The sequence below is a fragment of the Globicephala melas genome, chromosome 9 (assembly GCF_963455315.2).
Source record: "Globicephala melas chromosome 9, mGloMel1.2, whole genome shotgun sequence".
NCBI lineage: Eukaryota > Metazoa > Chordata > Mammalia > Artiodactyla > Delphinidae > Globicephala > Globicephala melas.
In genome coordinates, this window is record NC_083322.1 from 17,514,105 (window position 1) to 17,537,577 (window position 23,473).

Consider the following 23,473-nt stretch of genomic DNA (forward strand, 5'->3'; position numbering starts at 1 on the left):
AGATTAACGAATTAGGTTTTCATTTGAATGAAGCATCTCCGAGACAAGTAGCCTTTAAATTGTTTCCTCAGTACTCTCTTGGGTTGTTGTTGTCACATTTTAGACAATTGATTCTGTTGTGTAGAAATATGTTGAGGTCGTCAGCATTGGAATCGATGTTTAAGTTATTTTTAATGCCCTTGAAATTTAACAGTCATTGTTGGTGAAGGGTAAATAGTTGGCAGATGTTGTATAAGTTATTCTAGAACCAGTCTAGGACTGGAGATAAAAGTATAAGTTGTGGATTGGTTTTTTGGTTGCAAATGACAGAAAACACAAATCAAATTTGTTTAAGCCAAAAAGAGAACTTTTTAGCAGAGGTGTATGGCTTGATGTATAGATTCAAATATCACTGGGACCTGGTCTATGTATCATGAGATGGCTGTCAGCAGCTACAGACCAGCATCCTTTAGGTTCAGGTTTAGTGAGAAAGAGAGAATGCCTCTCTCCCCAGAGGCCCTGCAAAGTTCCATTGCATCTGTTGTCTCTGGTTGGTTGCCATGACCATTGCTAATCCAAGGCTGTGGCCAGGAGTTTGCAGTGCTCCAGCTGGCCCCTCACCCTCATGCAGGGCACCACGGGGCAGAGTAAACCCTGCCTGAAGCCCATGGACTGGTTGCTGTGGGTCAGGATGGTTCCCAAGAGGAAAATGAGGGGAGGCTAAATGGATTCTCAATGGCAAAACCAAGAGGTGCACCCTGAGTTTAGCTTGACCTTCTGAGAAACACTGCTGGCCTCTTTCATTCTTGCTGTCAGGTGTGACTTGCCCTATGGCTGTCTCTTGGCAGATTCCCTCCTATGACAGCCAACAGCCAATTTAGCTGCCCTCAACAGTGAAAAGGTCCAGGTCAAGCCTCCCTGTGTAGCTTATTCCACACAAAGATGGTGCTTTCGGTGGGGCCATGATGCATTACATATGGAGAGGTCCAGTGCCTTTCTCCTCCCAAAGTGGCTGGGGCCTGAGGAACTGCCTCAAATTTGGGATTAGAAGTTTATGTGTGCAAATGTAATGGAAGAGTTTTAACTCTTTCATGTGTTTGAGGAAGGATCATGGGTTCCCAGAGAGACTCCATGTTCTTAAAACCAATTTCTCTCATTGCGAGAGCTAATTATTAGAACTAGATTTCCGTAACTTGAAACACAGCGTCATAAATAATAATCACATGTGAATGTGTTGGGTGTGTGTGGCGAACCTCAGGCTGGTGTGTGTATGGGGTAGCAGGATCATTCCAGCTGGGGAGGGAGGGCAGGACCACCAGCTGGGGCAGCTGAGACCGTGGGAGAGTTGCGGGTACCACCGTGGCTTAGGGCTGAGAAATGGTAGCAGAAGCTGAAACTGCACAAATCAGATGGGACTTGAACCCAGCCAAAACCCAGATTGGGACTTGAACCCACTGTCTTTTAATTAAAATCACACACCTGGTCTCAGGACCTACTGAAGTTCAGGTTCTTTTTATTTATTTATTTTTCGGTACGCGGGCCTTTCACTGTTGTGGCCTCTCCCGTTGCGGAGCACAGGCTCCGGACGCGCAGGCTCAGAGGCCACGGCTCATGGGCCCAGCCGCTCCGCGGCATGTGGGGTCTTCCCGGACCGGGGCACGAACCCGTGTCCCCTGCATCGGCAGGTGGACTCTCAACCACTGCGCCACCAGGGAAGCCCGGTTCAGGTTCTTTATGTCTCAGTGCAGAAAGAATTCAGTGAGAGCCAAAGCGATAGGTAAGAAGTGGATTTATTTAGAGAGATACACATTCCATAGAATGCGGACAGTCTCAAAAGGCAAGAGTGGCTCCAGGGCACGGGGTCATCTCGGAAAGTGAGAGCAGCCATGGGAGAAACACACTCCACAGACAGAGCGTGGGCCATCTCAGAAGGCGAGAGGCCCCGGAATATGGGGTGGTTAGTGTTTATGGGCTGGGTAATTTCATAGGCTAATGAGGAGGAGGATTATTTCAACTATCTTGGAGAAGGGGCGGGGATTTCCAGGAAATGAACCACCGCCCACTTTTTGGCCTTTTATGGTCGGCCACAGAACTGCCGTGGCGCCTGTGGGTGTGTCATTAGCATGTTAATATATTATAATGAGCGTATAGCGAGGCTCAAGGGCTACTGGGAGTCGAATCTTCAGCCATCTTGGACCTAGTAGGTTCTAGCCAGTTTATGTCATATCCTTAAGGGCTATGTCATTTGTTTAAAGGCTATGCCCTGCTCCCTTCCCTCCTGTTTCAAAGCCGGGCCTGGCTAGTGATGAGTGGAGGGACTAGTCTGTGGAAGTGACTTTTTTTTTTTTGGCCGAGGCGCGCAGCTTGCGGGATCTTATAGTTCCCTGACCGGGGACGAAACCCGGGCCCTCGGCAGTGAAATTGCCGAGTCCTAACCCCCGGACCGCTAGGGAATTCCCTGGAAGTGACGTCTAAGGCATGGAAGGTGGAGGAGGAGGAAAGGGACTGGCTCGGCTCCGCCTCCGAGCTGCTGAGCGAGGTGGGGACAGCGGCAGTGACCGCAAGCCGAAGGGTGAACGCTGGGAGGGCCTGTACAAAGAACCGTGTGGGACAGAGCGTCAGGCTCAGAAGAGAGAACCTGAGGATAAAGAGGGAGGAAGGCTCTGAACACACTGTACAGGCAACCAAACGAAGGGGTGACAGGAGACCATCTTTCTGCTTTGCCTCAGTTGTGTAGCTAACCCCGCACCATTTTGTCTCAGGTTACAGAGGAGTTTAATTGTACACCCCAGCCAACGGCAGGGAGAGGAAAGGGTGAAGTGGAGTGAGGAAGGACCTTAAGTGTGGGGAGGGCAGAGGCTGAGAAGCCCCCCACTTCTGTGCCGTCCCAGAAGGTGACAGGGAAAAGAGATGTCCAGCGTGACCTCAACTTTGCCTGTGCCCACAGGTCTGTGAGGGTAGGGGGGCTGGGGGTAGTGCAGGCAGCCCCCCCTCGGACCCCCGCACCCCCCAGCCTGGCCTTCCTGGAGCAACAGCCGAAGCTCGTGGTCTTCACTGTCCATTGAATGTTGGCACCTGGTCTCTCTCCTTACCTCCTGCCTCACCCGCCCTGGGAACTGAACACTTAGTGTGCCCAGGGGACCCCGACAGCTGCAGGACCCATGCCGCCTGGATCCGAGCAGCCTCACCGTCCTTTCTCAGGTGAACTTGGAGCCCCTGGTGCCTTTTGTAGAGGATCTGTGTTTCCTTTCCAGGTAGCATGGGGAAGCCCCTCCGGCCACACTCCCTGGACCATCTCCTCCGAGCCCCACCTTGTGCATCTTCAGACCCAGGGCGCTTGCCTGTTTCTGTTGGGCATCTCCTTGAGCCCCGTGGGCTGTGGAACAAGACTGTCTGGGTTTGAATCTCGGCTCCTGTATTTGCTATGACTCTTGCGCAAATAGCTTAACCCATCGACACCCAAATTTCTTAATCTTAAAAAACCCTGAATTTACAGGATTTTTAATCCTGTAAAATAAGGATGTGAATGCTATTTTTTTGTGCACATTAAGATTAAAAAAAAAAAAGGGGGGGCTTCCCTGGTGGCGCAGTGGTTGAGGGTCCGCCTGCCGATGCAGGGGACACGGGTTCGTGCCCCGGTCCGGGAAGATACCACATGCCGCGGAGCGGCTGAGCCTGCGCGTCCGGAGCCTGTGCTCCGCAACGGGAGAGGCCACAACAGTGAGAGGCCCGCGTACCGAAAAAAAAAAAAAAAAAAGGTGTAGTGCAGTGCAAAGTTTTCAGTAATTACTGACCTTTGACTCTCTTCTTCTAACCTTGGTTTTTCTGTTACAGCCTAAGTCAGCTCTGTCCCCTCCCTTGTCAGACTTCTCATTGTTGTATTTTTCAGGGCTTCCTCTTGGACCGACTCCCATCAACGTCTACGTGTGTCCCACTGTGTGTTTCCCGAAACTTGAGACCCAGTGCTACCCATTCCAGAACATTCCATCATTATGAATAGCAGGTATTTGCTTGCACTGGACTTCATAGAGTGGGGTTTATTGAGAGTTTTGGAGGAGCGTTTTAGTGCCGTGTGTAGAATAAGAGCAAGACTATACCTTCCTGGACTTGTCTCTCTGAAAGGGGGGTTATTAGAAGTTTCTGGGTATTAGGGAGACAAGCACCCAAGGATTAGAAGCATTTTTTCCCTCCGTCTCTCACCTGAGGCCTTTGCTCCCGCCATGAGCCTTAGTGGCCTCTCCCAGGTCAGCAGCAACACCTTTCCGTCTCTAATGACTGCATTAGTACATCTCAGGGGCCAGGCTACTTGCGCTACTTTTGCAATGCTTTCATTCCGGCTCAGCCGGTCGCTAGAAATCAGCTTTAGAACACAGAAAAGCCTCTGTGTTCAGCCCAGAGCCTCACCCTCATCCTCTTCATTTCCTGCCCCTGGAAACCTGGCTTCCGGAAAGTGCTCTCCTGCCACATCCCAAGAGGCTGCACCCTGATTTGTTTCCTTGGTAGCAAGAGGGATCATTAACTTCTCCTGCAATTACCCATACTTATCAAATTGTGAAACATTCCCTGCCACTGAAGGCACCTTGGTCCCCTGCAGTGTGACCCGAGAGGGCTGGAGGGGGAGTCTGTTGCAGACCAGCAGGTGGGGCTTGGAGGCCCCACCCTCCCCGGAGCTGGCCCAGATCCTCCTCTTTCTCTGATTATTTTGGCTGGCGGTGAGAAGTTAATCTTCCTCTCCTGGAGCGGCTTCTTTTTTGTTCTGAGAGGAAGCCAACAGGAGAAGACCCTAAGCGGCCATGAACTCTGCCATCACCAGCTGTGAGCACCCCGAGCCCTTGGTGAGCGCTGGTAGAAGAGAGGGAAACATAAGGGGTGGGGTGGAGTAGCAGAAAGGAGGAAAGATGCCTGGAGGGGGTCCCAGCATGAAGTCCTAATGCGGGTTCATTTTTAGTGCTAAGGACATTGACTCGTGTTCTAGGTAAGACTTTGGATTATTAGAGCTGTCCTCCCAACCTCACCCTCACAGAGGCAAAGATTCCTCCCTGGGTGCCAAACTCTGTGAATGAATTACAAAGGAAGAAGGGAGAGCTGAAAAGTCCTCTTTGCTTTACTCTGTTGAGTCTAAATGATTGTTTTGTAGGTTTCTCAGCATTATGATTTCTTTGATCAGAAGCCCTTTCTGAAGCAAGACAAAGAGAGGGAAGCAGAGAGAGAGAGAGAGAGAGAGAGAACTAACATTTACTGAATAACCAGTATGCCCCAGGCACTTTATATACTTTGTTTTCTACCTTCAAGCCAATGAAGCATGCACCTCTGTTCCCATTTTACAGATGAGGAAACTGAGGCCCAGAGAAGTAAAGTGACAGTAACCTATCTGGAGGCCTCTGTAGCTCGTCCTTGAGCCCTGGTCCCACCATTCTCTCCAACCTATTTTGGCCACCTAAAAACAACAGGGGCGACTGAGTGGGGACCCTCTGCCCACCGTAGCCAGAAAGAGCCTCCCCCAACCAGGCGCAGCCATAGTGTCTGTGGGACAGGTGCCACCCACGAACCTAGGCTGGGCCCTCAGAACTATCGCCTGGAGCCAGGCTGTCAGACCCTGCCCACTGCTGGTCAGCCTTCTGGTAAAGAGACCCTGACCATCTCTTCTGGAATATTGTGGAAGACACCTGAGAGAAATCTCCTGTCTTCTGCTCAGAATTCCTTCTGTTAAAAAACAAAATTCAATGGAGTAAATTTAAAGCTCTAATTGACTTTATTCAATGATTCATGAAACAGGCAGCATCCCATCATAGCAAATAGAAAGGAGCTTTGAGGAGCTGTACAAAATGGAAGAGTTTTATAGGCAGAGGAGGCAGGGCAAGGAAGTTATTCTATCAAAGAGTGGATTGTTTCAGGTGAGGTCACTTTCCTGAAAGCAGGTGTCTACCAGGCAGATCAGCTCACTAGTGCTGACCAGATAATTCGACTGACTGGTTAAAGGTTACATTCCTGGGAGAGACTGAAACTGCAGTTAGGTGAGATATTAAGTCTTGGTTTGCCAACATGGGGCTTAGCATAAGTGACTCCATTTTGGGCCTTTTTTTTTAAAAAAAAAAAAAGAAAAAACACTTCTGCCACTACCTTATGGAAGCCAAAAAAAAAAAAAAAATCTTGGGAAATAAGTTGAAGACTCCATTTTCTGAAGGCTGTGATGTTTTCCACCTCATTGGTCACCTGAGGCCAGTGGGGAGTGGAAGAGTCTGGACACATCTGATTTTTCTTCAGTGGCCTGTCTTGTCATTTTCTTCAAAGCCTCAGTTTCAGCACCCAGATTAAGAGGCCATTTTCTGAGATGTTTTTGGTTTTCAAGTGCATATTGCTTTGCTAGAATCTTCTAGGGATATAAACATGCGGAAGACAGCTTCCCCACCTTGAAAGTTTACGGCCTAGCTAGGGGAAAGCGGGGTATAAAAAAATATTTCTGATACAAGGGAGAAGATGGTGAATTACATAACAGAGTGACAAGATGTGTTGGGAGTACAAGGAGGACAATCATATCGGGTGGGGGAAGCAGAAGAGGTACAGGAAAAGGAGGCATTGAGCTCTTTGAAGGTGGGTTTAGGGGAAGCAGGGTCGTGGGGATCAGGTAGGGAGCACAGGGTGAGCAAAGGCACTGAGGCAGGATAATTGAGGCCACGTTTGGAGGGATATGGTCAATCCCATTGGCTAGAGTCAGCTGAATGGAAGTGTTAGGAAGCAAAGCTAGAGGGGCACATCAGGGAGTGGGAGGCTGTATGGGGAATGGATGGAGTCAGAGGGCCAAGGGATTCACTTCCCCCTCAGGCACCCTCCTTCCCACTGCTGCTCCCTCTGCAGCAGAGTCTCCTGCTGCTCTGCTGGTCTGCTCCTGAGAGCTGGCAAGCTGTCCCTGTACTCACAGGGAAGCACCTGCCAGCAGCTGCCCTCGACACCGAAAGAGGAGGGTTCCATTCTCCCATTTACAAGGGGACCTCGGACAAGCCTCAGTCTCCTCATCCTTAAACTGGGTTGTGAGAATCAAACGAGAGGATGCATTGGAAGGTCTTTGCAAACTGTGAAGCACTATAAAATGCCAAGCCTCAGCACAGTGCCTCTTTGGAGCAAGGCTTTTGGCGAAATTACAGCTCGTGTGTTGAGTTGACAGACAATTCCAACCAGGAGACTTTGTGGCCCCCCTTCTCACACCGGTGCTCACTGGCAGGGAAGCTTCGTTAAGAGTTCATTCTTCCTTCAAAAAGGTATTTGTAGGCGATCTTCAGCTGCTCCAAGGCTCACAGAATTTTCCCGCCCAGGGATTCTCCTGGGATAAAGGCGCTTCCCGTATCCGGATATGCCCTGAGATGGGACTTCTTCCACCTCCATCTGAGAAGCCCCTGCTCTAAAATACCTCTGGGATGTCACTTGTTTCTATGTGTGTCTTTAATATGCTAGTGACTCATCTCTGACACACAGGAATCTCAGGTACACTGTGTACCTTCTTATTTTATTTTTTGTCCCAGTGCTTTGCATAAGTGATGTAAGGTAGTTTACAACAAAAGATGTATTTTGATCAGGCCCTATGCTTTCTACCAGCCATGACTGACGGGTTTCACAGAAGTCTCACACTTTTATCAGAAGCGAAGAACCAGCCGTTCTCAACGAAGACAAGTTTTTCCCCACTCTCAGTTCTAGTTTTTTTTTTTTCATGTGGGACCTCATACAAGGTCAATTTCCCAGAAAACTGTTTTAAAACGATTACAGAAGTGGTTTCCATAACCTTCAGATGGTCCAAGTTGATATCTAGACAGAACTTAGAACATTCAGAGGTCATCAGGCTGAGAACACTCTTTGAGTCATTGACTCTTAATAGGAAAAAAAAAAAAAAAAAAAAGACCCCAAACTAACATTTCCCTCAGTCAGTGTTTCCCTCCCCATCACCTTTCTGAGAATTCCGAGGGGTCCAGGGAGAAGGTATGAGGTGAGTTTGCTGGCAGCTGTACCTGCCCCAGCCCGGTGAGCTCAATCACCGGCGCACGTAACAGGCAGCCACACAGACTTCGAGTATTTTTGCAACCATCCAAGAGTTAGAAGGGGACACCGAGGCTGGGAGAGGGAAAGTGAAGTGCCTATGGCTGCCAAGCAGGGGAATGACAGACCACGTCTCCCCCACTGCAAACTGCGCGCTCTGCTGTTCTGTGTAGCCTACCCAGCATCAGTCAACCAACCAGCCAATCAGCCAGCCGCTCTTTCCTTCTGCCCCTCCTCTTTTTTCCTCAGCCTGTTCTCCCGCTCTTGCTGTCGTGCTCACTGACTGTGCCACGCCTTCACTAAAACCTCGCGATAAGTGCTCCAGACTTCCCTCCCGCAGCCTCCCGGCCATCTTTGGCTTGGCGTTGACCTCCTTAGGCAGAGCCAGCTGTCCTTCTTGTGCGACCCAAGTACCAAGTAGCATCAGTGCCTCCTTCTTTTCAGGAGTCTAAATAAGATCAGCGTGTTGTTTCCAAAGAATTCTAACCAGTTAAGTATTTATTTTTTAAAATCCGTGAGAAAAGTTCTTTATGGTCATTATACGTGGGTTCATTTATTTTATAGCTCAACAGAGAATGCTGTGAGCACTAACTCTGTGCTAGAGATGGAGTAGTTTTGGGACTTTATGGCCTTTAGGACGAGAAGACATATGGTAGTGAGGTGTGTTCTGGGCTGTAGTAAACATGCCTCTGAGGAGGGAAGGCCTCGTCTGGTCTGAGGCCGGGGTGGAGTGAAGTCAGGGAATGCTTCCTGGAACAGTTTTGGGATGCTTGTTCCCAGGCATTGCTAAATAGATGAGTAGAGACAAAATCCTTACATTTAAGTTTCAGAAACTAAATGCTAGAAGGTTAATGAGCAAACGCTGTTCTGAGGCCCAGGAGCAATGCGACTGCGGAGCTGTGCTGTGGCTGGCTCAGTCCACCCACGGTCAGCAAGCCTGACCACGGCCCTGGGCTCCTCCGGCTGCCTGGAGGCTCAGTGTGCTGGGCCATTTTCTCCATCGCCAGTGATGTGGGCCCCGAGTACTGGGAAGGAATTAGGATCAGATTTGCCAGTGCTCTACCCCATGGAGGAGGAGGACTGGCTCAACTATGAAGTAGATGTTATTGACATTTCTGTTGTATAGATCAGAAAAATGAGGCTTAAAAATATTAGTAATTTGCCCAAGTTTGGTAAACTATATAGCCAATAAGTTGGAGGAGAAGGTCTACGATTCAAAGTTAATTGGGGGTTAAACTGGTAGGAATATAACTTGGCTATTGACCCTAGAGCATTCTGTATGCCCTGCACTTATTTACATTTGTGTTATATCTATTCATTCATCCATACACTCAGACTGTTCAGACTGAGCACACAGACTATTCTAGAAGCTGGGACAAAAAGAATAAGGCACAGTGAATGCATTCTAGGAACTCACACCCCAGCAGAAGACATGGATAAGGAAACAGTCCATCCATTATAATCAACATGCTGTGATGAGGGCTTTGGCGCAAGGCTGGCCTGTAGGAGCGTATGCAAGGGCAGCTACACCGTTCTGGGCCAGGATCCCCATTTACCTGCCCATTTCCTGACCATGGAGTTGACCCCCATTCCCTTCTCCACAAAGTTTCTTCTCTGCCAGGGCTTCAGGCAAGGCACCCACCTCTCTTGATTGGCCCCAGACTGCATGTGGAGGTCTTGCTGCAGATGTATAGTATAGAAAATCACTGGTCTTTTGACCTAGAAATCCCAAGCAGGCCAGCAGTTATCTCTGTCCCATCGCTCTTGCCTCTGGAAAGCTGTGCATCTGTCTGGTTGAAATCAGAAAGTGAAACTGAGCAGGACCCTAGGGGGCTCCTGGGCACGGAAGCCTTTCCGTGTTCCCAGTTCCTTGTTCGTAGGGAACAGACTCCAGCTTCCATGACCTTCCCTGAGTCCCAAAGGACAGATTCAAACAGTTGCTAATCAGGGAAGGGAGGGGTTGCAGAGACAAGGGAGGAGCAGCCAAGAAACCATAGTGCAGCCTTGGGACAGGCTCCTGGTTCCAGGGTCCTGGTTCAGCCTCAAGGGATACACATAACTGTATCTTCTGAGCTCTTTATAGAACTAAAACCCCCAATAAATGGAAGATGTCAGCATTCTTCATTCCAGCTTAAAGGAACCAGAGAAGAACAACCTCCTTCAAGAAGACCACCTGAGGCCAGATTAAAAGAACCACAGAAACTCATCAGATTACCTGAGATCAGATTAAAGGAGTGCAGGCCCTGCACACACCCTAATCTTATCAGCAAATCCACCTTTGAACCGTTGCTATAAAACTCCTCACCAGATCCTCCCAGGTTGGGACACACAGTTTTTTAGGGCAGGAGACCACTGTGTCCCCCTTTGCCTAGCAAAATAATAAAGTTATTCTTTTCTAATTCACCCCAAACTCTGTCTCTGAGATTTGATTCAGTACCAGTGGACAGAGGCCGAGGTTTCGGCATCAAAAGTCCACTTGATTCCTCTTGAAATGCTCAAATGTGTTCTTCTCTTGTTCTCAGCAGAAGGGTGATGGTGTATTCAACTCCCATGAAGGTGGCCAAGGCAGGAAGAAGGATGGCCAGCCTAGGGGTCTCAGCAGTAACCTGGCTTATAGCATCCTGGATATCCCACCATGGTATCTCTGTATCTTCTTGGGAGTGCAGGTAATGCCACCCATAAGCACTGGGTTCGAAGAAGCTCTGCCTCAAAAGGCACATGAACACACACTCAGGTCAAATTGCTGATATTCTTGGCTTCCATGTTGTTGATATTCTTGCCTTCTATGTTGTTGACCTCCAGGGGGCTCAAGGCTCCTCCAGTCTCTCTTTCTCTCAAGGAGTTTGGCGGTGGGGCGTGGCGTTAAGGGAGGATTCTCCCCCATGCTGAGCTAATAGGTCACATAAAGGACACCAACTGGGCCATTGTGGTGTTGGGGTTTTTTTTCAAGATACCAATTATAATTTGTTTGGCAACAACTAAAGAGTTTGATAACCAATGCTTGGGGAATATTGGGAAACAAGCACTCTCAAACACTTGTTGGAATGTTATTTGGTGCAACTTTTCTGTGAACATGTAAAATATATATATTGTTTAACCCAGTCCCTAATGCATAAGAATTTCTCTGTAGGGAATACCCCAGTGGTCCAGTGGTTAGGACTCTGCGCTTTCACTGCTGAGGGCGGGGTTCAGTCCCTGGTTGGGGAACTAAGATCCTGCAAACCGTGTGGCACGGCCAAATTAAAAAAAAAAAAAAAAGAAGGATTTCTCTATAGATATGCTGGCAAGACTCATTAAGGTAAGTACAAAGATGTTCTTCTTTTGGTAATCGTAAAATCACAACAAACGAACAAACAAAACCCTAGAAACACCCCCAGAATATCCATCTTAGAGAACTGTGGCACATCCTAACAAGTAATTTTTTTATGTAGCTGTTAGAAAGAGAAAGATGTATCTACCTTGCAGTTAAAAAATGATCACCAATATATATTAAGTGAAAAAAGCCAAGTAAATAACTGTGTATAATGTGATCTTTTTTTGTGTTAAAAACTAACGAACGAAAGAGAGATAGAACAATAGAAATAAGTATATGTAGTAATTTTGCATGTTTTGAAGAATTCACAAGAAACTAATAGAGGTATTTAGCCTTGGGAAGAGAAGCTAGGAAAGGAAGGGTGGCTTTCAACTTTCGCTATTTATTTTGTAACTTTTGTAGCTTGAATCTTTTAATCTTATAGATGTGTTTCTTTTAATTTTACAAACAGTTCAATGTGGGGTACCAGGGATGGGATACACTTTTTTGTTAACTTCTCTGTGCTTTTCTACAAAATAAGAGCAAATGTCATACTATTTTTAAAAATATTATTATGAGCCAATAAAATGGATAATGTAGATATTTTTATCATGAAAGGATGTTGAATTTTGTCAAATACTCTTTCTGCATTTATTGAGATGATCATATGATTTTTGTCTTTAATTTTATTAATGTGGTGTATCATATTTTTTGACTTGTGTATATTGACCATTCTTGCATCCAGGGGTAAAATCCCGCTTGATTATGGTGTATGACCCTTTTAATGTGCTGTTGAATTCAGTTTGCTAGTATTTTTGTTGAGAATTTTTACATCTATATCCATGAAGGATATTGACATGTAGTTTTCTTTTCTTGTAGTGTCCTTATCTGGCTTTGGTATCAGGGTTTATGCTGGCCTTGTAAAATGAGTTTGGGAGTGTTTCCTCCTCTTCAGTTTTTGGAATAGTTTGGGAAGGCTTGGTACTAATTCTTCTTTAGACGTTTGATAGAATTCACCGGTGAAACGATCTGTTCCTGGGCTTTTCTTCATTGGAAAGTTTTGATTACTGTTTCAGTCTCCTCACTACTTATTGGTCTGTACAGGTTTTCTATTTCTTCATGATTCAGTCTTGGTAAGTTGTGTGTTTCTAGTAATTTATCCATTTCTTCTAGGTTATCCAATTTGTTGGTGTGTAATTGTTCACACTAGTGTTTATGGTACTTTGTATTTCTTTTGTATCATTTCTAATTTTATTTGAGTCTTCTCCCCTTTTTTCTGAGTTTAGCTAAGGGTTTGCTTATCTTAAAAAACCAGCTCTAGTTTTGCTGATTTTTTTCTGTTGTTTTTCATTTCATTTATTTCTGCTTTGATCATTGTTTTTTCCTTTCTTCTTCTAACTTTGGAGGTTGTTCTTCCTTTTCTACTTCCTTGAGGAATAAAGTTAGGTTGTTTATTTGAGATCTTTCTTTTTTCTTAATGTAGGCATTTATTGCTATAAACTTTCCTCTTAGAACTGCTTTTGCTGCATCCCAGTAGTTTTGGTATGTTTTGTTTCCATTTTCAGTTGTCTTAAGATATACATATATATATATTTTTGTGGTGCGCAGGCCTCTCACTGTTGTGGCCTCTCCCATTGCGGAGCACAGGCTCTGGACGTGCAGGCTCAGCGGCCATGGCTCACGGGCCCAGCCGCTCCGCGGCATGTGGGATCTTCCCGGACCGGGGCACGAACTCCTGTCCCCTGCATCGGCAGGCGGACTCTCGACCACTGCGCCACCAGGGAAGCCTGTCTTAAGATATTTTTTGATTTCCCTTTTGATTTCTTCTTTGACCCATTGATTGTTCAGAAGTGTGATGCTTAAGTTCCACAAATTTGTGTCCAGTTTTCCTCCTGTTATTGATTTCTAGTTTCATACCATTGCAGACAGAAAAGATTCTTGGTATGGTTTCAATCTTCTTAAATTTGCTAAGGCTGTTTTGTGACCTAACATATGATCTATCTTGGAGAATGTGCTCAGGCCATCCTGGTCAATGGTCTTGCCCTCACCTTGTGCCTTATTTTAATAATGAGCCTCTTGCCTTGTTCTTGTTCTTAAGGTCCCCTCCTTGGTTCATGTTATATCCTCCTGTGCTGTGTCCCTGCCTTGATTTCTTACCTAGAACATCAGTTCTTGGCAGTAGGGTCCTGCCCTTGAACCCCAGACCTGCTGGCTGGGTCCCTGCTTCTTGCTGCCAGGGCTTCCTGGTTCCTTCCCACTGCTTGCCTGGATCTCGCTGCCTGTCGCTCAAGGCCAGGCCCCTCTGAGACCAGAGATGGAACTCTTGCCTCTGGCAGTAGGAATAGGAATGAAGGTAGAGTAGGCAACTACAGCATCTCCAAGCCCATCTCTTCTCTCTGCTCTGCCCACAGCACTTCCTCACAGCCCTGGGGGGACTCGTGGCAATTCCACTCATCCTGGCCAAGGACCTGTGTTTGCAGCATGACCCCCTGACCCAGAGCTACCTCATCAGCACCATTTTCTTCGTCTCTGGCATTTGCACTCTCCTGCAAGTAGTTTTAGGAGTCAGGTAGGTAAAACTCCTCCCCATGGATTTTGACTTTTTTTAAAAAATTTTATTTATGTTTGGCTGCATTGGGTCTTCATTGCTGCTGTGGGCTTTCTCTAGTTGTGGTAAGTGGGGGCTACTCTTTGTTGCTGTGCACAGGCTTCTCATTGCGGTGGCTTCTCTTGTTGTGGAGAATGGGCTCTAGGCTTGTGGGCTCAGTAGTTGTGGCTCATGGGCTCTAGAGCACAGGCTCAGTAGTTGTGGCCCACGGGCTTAGTTGCTCTGCGGCATGGGAGATCTTCCCAGACCAGGGCTCGAACCCGTGTCCCCTGCATTGGCAGGTGGATTCTTAACCACTGCACCACCAGGGAAGCCCTGGATTCTGACTTTTACCTGCCAGGGTAGCAGCAAGGTTTGCTTGGCTTGTAGCCTGAGATGAGTTACATGAGTGGCATGATAGAGGGAGCACAGGACCAGAACTAAGAGCCTGGGTTCAAGTCCTAGCTCCAGCACTTACTGTGTACATTAGCCAGGATTCTTGATTAAAGTAACACAAATAGCTACAGACAATTATGCCTGAAACCTTTTCTTTTGCAAATTACAAGGCATATGGCTAGTGAACACATTGCGGGGCCTCCTCCCTGGACTTCAGAAGGAGTGGTGCAAGTGAGGGGCCCTTCACTGGTAAATCTGCTTTGACCTAATCTGTGCCAGGTCTGTGCTCAGCCCTGGAGTTGCAGAGGAAAGTGTAAAACATTCCCTACGACGTGCTTCTGCCCGACCTGTCTTAAGAGAAAATGACTTGACAGGAAAAATTAATGTCCATTTATTCTTTTTTTCCCTTCCAGTTTCATTGAGATGTAATTGACAGACAGCATTGTATAAGTGTATGGCATAATGATTTGACTTACATACATCAAGAAATGATTAGCACAATAAATTAAGTGAACATCCATCATCTCATATAGATACAAAATTAAAGAAACAGAAAAAAAATTTTTCTTGTGATGAGAACTCTTAGGATTTACTCTTTATCATTTATTTTTTCTTTATCAATTTTCTGAATCAAACCACACAGGCGAAGGCTGATGCAAGGCAGCCAATTATTTCCAGGATAGGCTGTCTGTAGACAGCATCCAGAGAATATTCATTCCTTGTGTGGTCTTCTGGCCTAAACCAAATCAAAGGCACTTTCCAAAGTGCTTCTTTTGCAAGTCATTTCCAGGAGATATGCCAAAGCTTAAGTTCTCCCATTTTCTGTCGAGGAGAGGGGATTAGTGCCTGCATCTTTGTCAGGTTATTTCCCTTCTCTTTCTTCCTCCTTCTGTCACCATCTCTGAGAGCCAAGATTTCTTCTAAATCCCCCACCAAGGACTCAAAGAGGTATAGGGTTTGGTCTGGTCTCTTAGGCCCCTAAAATCTGGGACCCCTCCCACTTTTCCAGAATCAGTCCCTGGAGTGTCAGATGCTGTGGTAGCATCAGAGAGGCCTTGCAGCCACCTGCCTGGATACCCAGGAGCAATCCCCCTGGCTGCCCCATGGAGAGTTACAAACACAAGGCTCTTCTGGATGGGGAAGCACCTCCTCTTAAACTGAGATGGTGTTCACTATAATTATGGAAAAACACTGATCTTGGAAACTGGGGGCCTGAATTCTAGTCCTGGCTTCTGTGCTGTGGGAACCTGCACAAGCCATTCACCCTCTCTAAGTCTCAGTGTTCTCATCTGTAACATGAGGGAGTTGAAGTATGTTATATTTGTAAGTCCCTTCCATCTCTAATATTGTGGACACCTGTGATGCTGACAGAACAGATGATACAGTACCATATTCCTACTGGAATCTCAGTACTGAGAGTGCCTGTGGGCCTAGCCTTCTGGTAAACCCTGTGAGAGACACAACAAATCAGGAGTTAAGAGTTCAAAGAATCTATAGCCTAATTAAACATACAAAGAAAGAGGGAAATAAAATTAGGAAATAAAACCATGCTAATGTCCTTAAACTAAGGTGGGGACAGGAATACACTTGAGTTTGGTTCCACTCATGGAAATGGACTTCCTGCTCAGAGGCTAATGAGTACAGTAACTGCCTACGACATTAGAGATTATAAAACTAGCTGATAGCCTGTGAATCAAGTAGATTTGATTATTGATTATCTGATAACCGGTATTTAATTATGTACTTTTCTAGACTGCAAACAAAAATGCTGGTGCAGCAATGAGATTTCAGATCTTAATGATTAAAACCATCTTGAATAGTCAAAGGGAATGATGAGAGGTAAAAACAGCTTCCCTAATAAGAGCTAAAGAGCGTAGTGTCCATTGTGGGGTGGGCATCTGCAATCCTTGGCGGAGGGGTGGCTGCCTCCCTGGTGTGAATTTAGGGGTCTTGGGTGTGTCCCTCAAGGGCCTTCCTCAGTTAAGCGCTCAGTTCCAAAATTCATGTAAGGGCGTACTTCATTATCTGTTTCAAAAGAAAGCATTAAGTTTAAATGCAATCACTAGAGGAAATTATTATTGACTATGTGTAATTCTGGGTCTTAACTCCATCTCTGGAATTACTCATGATTTTTACCTGGGAATTTCTTTTTCTGGAGTGGTTTCAAGTGATAGATCTCCCTTTTCATTTTCCTGGGAAAGTCTCATGTGTGGAGCAAGTACTTCTGCCCAACGTGCATTCAAATCTGGCTTCTGTGTAGTCTTGCCCGAATCAGCCTGCCTGGCATTTGTCCTTTTCTTCCATGGACCTCCCTGCGGCCAAGCCCTGATCTGTCCTAGCTCTGCATCTGTTACTGGTTCTGCAGAAAGTCCATGCCCATCGCCAGAGGTCTGCAGCCATCTTGCCCCTGCCCCATGGAAAACTAGGCACCAGATGTGCCATCGGAGTTCTGTCTGGAACAGAAACAGTGGTGGCTGTTGGCAAGTAGAAGAGTGACCTGGTAATCAGTCACATCAGAGGAGGGAGAGGGGATGATGTGTCCCAAAGAGGGGCCTGGTGCTGCTTCTTCCTCTGGGTTTAGGTTGGGTAGTTAACTACACGGAAGGTGCGGGACGTGCTTTCCTACAGGGTAGCAGGTTCTTACGTGCTTGGGGTAGGAAGCTCAGTAAAAAGATGAACACTAAGTGATCTTTGTCCAATAGTGAAGGAGCTGGGGCTCTGAAGGTACCCAGGGTTTCTCACAGCAGAGCGACCCTTTTAAGTTCAAGAATTCATCAATCCCATTCGACATTCCTGAGGCTCTGCTCCCCATTCTGAACTATTTCAAAGAAAATCCCTGTGACACCACCCTTTGCCAAATCATTGGATTGACTCCAAAAGGGAACATCAAAATGATGACACAGGTGAGGTTGGATTCCAGCAGCTCAAGCTCCAGATGTCTCTGTCCCCAACGGTTGACCTCTTCCCCAGAAGCCCCTCATGCTCTACATGTCCCAACCCCAAACCCCTTCTGGGGGCTCATCCTCTCCAGGTTCCTGGGTGCCCAAGCTGTATTGCCTTACCTAGGGGAGACTTAATTCTCCCTCTCCTTTCTACCCCTGACAATTTTTGCATTAATGTTATCTTGGAGTCCTCATGTGGTTTTTTTTTTTTGTTTTTTTTCAAATATTTTCTCTGCTCTTCATTTAAAAACAATTTATTTATTTATTTTAGGCTGTGTTGGGTTTTTTTGCTACGCATAGGCTTTCTCTAGTTGCGGCGAGCAAGGGCTGCTCTTTGTTGCGCCTTCTCATTGCGGTGGCTTCTCTTGTTGTGGAGCACGGGCTGTAGGGGCACAGGCTTCAGTAGTTGCAGCACGCGGGCTCTAGGGCACGTGAGCTTCAGCAGTTGTGGCGCATGGGCTTAGTTGCTCTGCGGCATGTGGGATCTTCCCCGACCAGGGATCAAACCTGTGCCCCCTGCATTGGCAGGCGGATTCTTAACCACTGTGCCACCAGGGCAGTCCCTCGTATTTCTGTGAAGAGGAAATTAAAAAAAAATTTTACCAAAGCCATGATAATTAAATTAGATAATGTATGTAAAGTGCTTAGCTCAGTGCCTGGTACGTAAAATTTATTTTTCACACCAAGAAAAGGGTATTACCATAAACACAATTTTGCACCCTCCCTCCCTTTGTAAATTATTGAAAAAAATTTAAATGTGGTTAAAAAAACTCCTCCCCCTCCTTTTTAAACATACACAATACATTATAAATATCATTCCATTTCAATAAACACATTTCCACAATAGCACTTTCAGAAAAATATCACTTAGTATTCCATATTCTAGAGTACATAACATATTCTAGTTTAACCATTTCCTATTAAAGGACATTTAAGTTGTTTTGAGCTTTTCACTATCATAATAGTGACCAACATAATTCATAATTATGAGAGATATGCATCTTATGTGTACTGATAATCATTCATCTAGTTAAAGACAGAGAAGAGACTTGAAGAAGTGTTAAAGGTTATTTCTGGCTGGTATACATTGTATAGGAAAGGTATATATTATATGTGTGCTGATAAAGTTTATCTAGTTAAAGATTAAAAAAAGATGAGAACAAAATGTTGATGATTATTTCTGGGTTGTAGAATTAGGGTGATTTACTCTTTATATTTTTATTTACCATTAATTTTTCTTCAGAGTCCATGTGTTTCTTTATAACTGGGAGAAATGAAAACCATTTAAAAATTTTTTTTAGAAAAGTATCAGGATATGTTTTGTGAGCCACACCCTTTGAATCTTTGCCTGAGAGCAAAAGTCCAGTAGGCTGCCCATTACCATCTTGGAAGGGGGCTTGATAGGTAAGGCTCAAGGCTACGGCCTTGAGACAACTTCCTAGATTCTTTGTCACTTCACCTGCTTTTATCTCTGTTTTCCCCAATGTGTTTCTCTGTGGAGGTCAGCATTAAAGCCATTAAAAAAAGAAAAAAAGGAGAGTTGTGCTTGTCTTTGGGGCAGATCAGAAGGGAGGACTGGAACAATGAGGGTGGGTGTCAAAGGTACACTCAAGGCAGTGGGTAGTGATGGGTTTAGAGAAGGCAGACAAACAGCCTTCCCCTACCAACCAGAGATCTCCCCCTTCCCCCCTTTCTTCTAGGCAGAAACAAGCACTCTCATCCCTCCAAGCTGATTATTTAGTTATTTTCCACCGTCTCTAATTAATGCACTTCTGTTTTAGGCACTATTGACTGAAGTGCCAATATGGATGACTATGATTTCATTTTCTTTCACAGCCCCTCACTCCCACCACATACAAGCATATTTTCCATCATCCTATTCTCATACCCTCCCAGCATAGGTCAATATTGAATGTACACGTTATAATGACTGGGATGCTATTCAGAGCTGAATCACAAAGTGATTCCTTTCCTGCCCAACTTTTTGTTTTCCCTGAAATTAATATCTTTCTTTTTTTAAATATTCTTTAGTTTCTATCTTTTTGTTTTTAACTCAATGATAAACTCCCTGCCTGTTGTCTAAATCTCTTCTTAATAATTTCATCACATCAGGTAGCCTATCAACTTCATCTTCTTGATGTACTACCTCCTGGGGCTCTCTGACTTGCTGAAGTCTGGAGCAGTCGCTGTCTGTGCCTGGTATACATTAGATATGTCATCCTGAGATGCCTCTTTACCCTTATTCTGGGAATTCCCTTCATGTCAGTTTTCAAGTCTAGATCTCTTGTTCCCATGTCTTCCTCTTTTTTTGGTGGAACACGAATATTCAGTAGTTTCCCGAGAGAACACATGGGAGGTAAATTTTGTAAGACTCTGCATATGTGAAGATGTCTTGATTCTATTCTCATACTTGATCGATAGCTTGGCTGGGTATAAAATTTTAGGTTGGAAATAATTTTTTTTCCAGAACTTTGAAAGAATTGTTCCCTTGCCTTCTAGTGTCCAATGTGGTTTTAAGAACTCCAAAGCCTTATGTGACATTCCCCCTTCTGCTGCAGAATTTTGTACAGGCCCAAGTTGTGCTGAGTCTATTTATTATTTAACTGGGAGAGATCTATTTATTTATAGTGTCTAACATACAAGATCAACTATGATCATCCTATTGCTAAATCCAATAGACAACTGTTCAACTAGACTTGACTTTTGAGCTTCCATGTTGGTCTCTGCATCATCCAATTTTAGCAAGAATCTTGCTCAGTCACTGTAGCCAGAATCCCCACCCTCACTCTCTGATTGGTTTTCTCATTTTTCACTATCCACAGGTGATGTCTGTTCACCTTGGCCTGTTTTCAGCAAGAATCCTGTTCTTACCCCTGATGCTTCCTCTTAGTAACTTCCCATCCACTGAACCCCACCCTGCTCCTTGGCTATAAATTCCAAGTTTTCCTTGTCACATTGGGAGTTGAGCCTGATCTCTCTCCCCTATTACAAAACCCCATCGTAGTAGCCCCCCTTGAATGAAGTCTGCCTTAACGTCTTTAACAACCATCATGTATATCATCTTATGAAGTGTACATGAGAGCTCAGAGAGAAGGGTTGAAGCTTAACTTCCCAATACTTCCAAAAGGTTAGCTGTTTCTGTTTTATGGGCCCAAATGGAACTACTAAGAGATGAGAAAAATTCCCCACACAATCATTAGCATAAACTGTTGAAGAAGTTTGTCTTTCCACATGCCCTCTTATCAGTTCTTATAACAAACACACTTTTGCAATTTGGCCCAGTGACTCAGACTTTCTGATCAGGGCTCTGCACTTCCCAGCTTAGCCCTGCCACTGGCACCTGCCCCCAGCATCATTTTCCTCATACAGAGACAGTGCAGTATTGTCCTACCCACCCTGAAGTACTCTTGGGATAATTATATGAAAATGCTATGTAGTTTTAAAATACTTTATAAACTTAGATGTTGATAGTACCCCCACGACACATTTCTGTGGCTTTGACAACCTAAAATATCAGTCCTATCAAACTTCTAGGAGACATTCCTGAGACTGCAGATTTTGACATTTTACATGCAAGTTGTTGTTTTAAAAGAAAATGGTGGGGAGTTTTCTTCTTCAGACTTGAGTATACAGATGAGATGGTAAAGGGTGAAGGGAAGAGGAAGATGGATAGGGAAGGTCTTAGGAAACAAATCTTGGAGAACCAACCTGCAAGAAATGGGAATGCCAGACAAGAGCTTAAAAAAAAAAAGTCCATACTATAACATCTGTTATTTGAGGAAACATTAAGAAAATGTTTTGGTGTACACTACCTTTTCTAGAAGTAGCCACACATTGCAGAGGGAATAAAAATGAAAATTACTCTATTTATTGAGCTCTTCTCTTTCCCAGGCATTGTGCTAATCACTTACATATAGTTTATCTTCACAGCTACTCCTTGGGAGAGTAGTATTATCTTTATTTTGTCAAAGAGGACACTGAGGCTTGCAGAAGCTGGGCAACACACCTAGGTCACACAACTGATAAGGTAGAGCCTGATTCAAACTTGCCTTTGGTCTACACCATGCTCTTAACTGGTGTTACAGGGCAATGGTGATAAGTAAGGAAACCCAAGCACTCATGCTGTTTAACTCTAAGACCTTGGGCTCCAAATCCCCTATCTATAAAATGACAAGGCCAGGCTGAATACGCTTCAAATGGCTCTTCTATTTCTAAAATGTTGAGTTTTAAAAATCAACAATCTATGGTTTACAAGAGAGACATTTAAGTCAGAAGGCGTATGTATAATAATAGTGAATCATACTCATGGGAAAATTTTAAAAATAGGAATTACCATCATGCTAGCAGATGAAAGTAATTGTGAAATTAAAGCAGCACTGAGATACACATTAAGGTCACCATGAAAGGTAAAAGATACATGAAGCAGTAAAGCCTTGTAGTGATACTGAATGCACACGTCTTAAACATGTACCAGGAAAGTGCGTAATAGAAAAACTAGCAGAAATGCAAGAAATACATGTAGATCTCTCTCCCTCTCTTAAAAAGGTACCAATGAGAAGTTATGGGAAAGAAATGGGAATGCTAACAAAATGAGGTGGGGAGGGGGAGAGGAATGGATGGAAAATGGGATTGGAAGGTCTGAGTACAGAATAATGAGGGAAGAATTTATGGATACATTGTGTGAATCTAAAGGTAGCACATAAGAGTACTCTCCAGGGCTTCCCTGGTGGCGCAGTGGTTGAGAGTCCGCCTGCCAATGCAGGGGACATGGGATCGTGCCCCGGTCCGGGAAGATCCCACATGCCACGGAGCGGCTGGGCCCGTGAGCCATGGCCGCTGAGCCTGCGCGTCCAGAGCCTGTGCTCCACAACAGGAGAGGCCACAACAGTGAGAGACCCGCGTACCGCAAAAAAAAAAAAAGAGTACTCTCTAGTAAATAAATGGAAAAAATTCATCTTGCTCTTGAACATAAAAGGTATTCTTAGCAATTACAAAAACATAGAGGGAATTCCCTGGCAGTCCAGTGGTTGGGACTCAGTGCTTTCACTGCTGTGGCCCGGGGTTCAATCCCTGGTCGGGGGACTAAGATCCTGCAAGCTGCGAGGCATGACCAAACAAAACAAAACAAAACAAAAAGGTAGAAAGTCCATATATCACATTATCCCAACTACATATAATAATCTTGAAAGGAACATGAACAGAGTTAGAAAAGTGCTGAGCTACTTGAAAATTTTGAAGTGCTCCCTTAAAGAAGTTCTAAGTTGGGGGTGAATTCCTGCATATAATAACAAAAAACATTTTTTTCAACAAACATAAAGCTCACCATCATAAAAATTGTTATAAATATATTTTGACAGTATCTAAGTTCTGTGTAACGAGTAGACAGTTTATAGACAAGGAAAAACATATAAAATCACACAACTGAGTGCACATCTATTATGACTTAATGAAATGCAAATTAACATTTGTTAGGGTTTCGTTATATACCTGTTAAACTAAAAAAATAAAATAAAATAAAATGAGAAAACCCAACGTTCGTAGGTTTTTGCAGCACTAGGCTCAGTGCCGGAGAGATGGAAAAGAAAAATAATCATCCCTGACCTCATGGAACCCAGTAATACTGAAATGGCTGCGGCAATGGTGGCATAGTAATGGTGGAGAGTCATAAGGTTTAAGCAGAGTCATAAGTTTAAGTTTAAGCAGAGTCATAAGTTTAAGCAGAGTCATAAGGTGTTTAAAGAACCCCTGAGAGTCAGTTACTATAAATGATTAGTTTGTTAGTACAAGAGCTAACAGAGAAATGTGTAACTAGAATATAAGTGGTGTTTTGTCTCAGTCACCATGGTATCCCCAATACCTGGCGACCAGTGCCTCTCACAGAGCAGGTCCTCAATAAATATTTGTTGAATGAATGAAATGTGCATATGGAATTACAGCAAAAAATTAAAACACAATTCTTGTATTGTATACTCTGTACGTATGATATGCAAAGATTTCTATGTTCATTTTAAAAGCTCAAAAGGATTTTGCAGTGATATAAGTATAGCATGTTTCCCTTCTCTGTCAAGATACTTAGCTTCATAATTTCTATGCATTTTAATTGAAGTATAGTTAATTTACAATGTTGTGTTAGTTTCAAGTGTACAGCAAAGTGATTCGGTTATACAAATATATATATATATATATGTATGTGTAGATATATACATATATACTTTTTCAGATTCTTTTCCATTATAGGTTATTATAAGATAT

At 44.7% G+C, this 23,473-nt stretch overlaps 1 protein-coding gene across 1 annotated transcript in view; it reads left to right on the forward strand.

Annotated features, from left to right (window-relative positions):
* The first annotated feature begins 4,772 nt into the window (after positions 1-4,772).
* LOC115851710 (solute carrier family 23 member 1-like) overlaps positions 4,773-23,473 on the forward strand; it is a 44,290-nt gene continuing 25,589 nt past the window's right edge. Inside the window, exons 1-3 of the mRNA XM_030853910.2 lie at positions 4,773-4,814; positions 10,530-10,670; positions 13,708-13,865. Coding sequence (XP_030709770.1) covers positions 4,773-4,814; positions 10,530-10,670; positions 13,708-13,865 — 341 coding nt within the window. The remainder of the gene's footprint in view (positions 4,815-10,529; positions 10,671-13,707; positions 13,866-23,473) is intronic.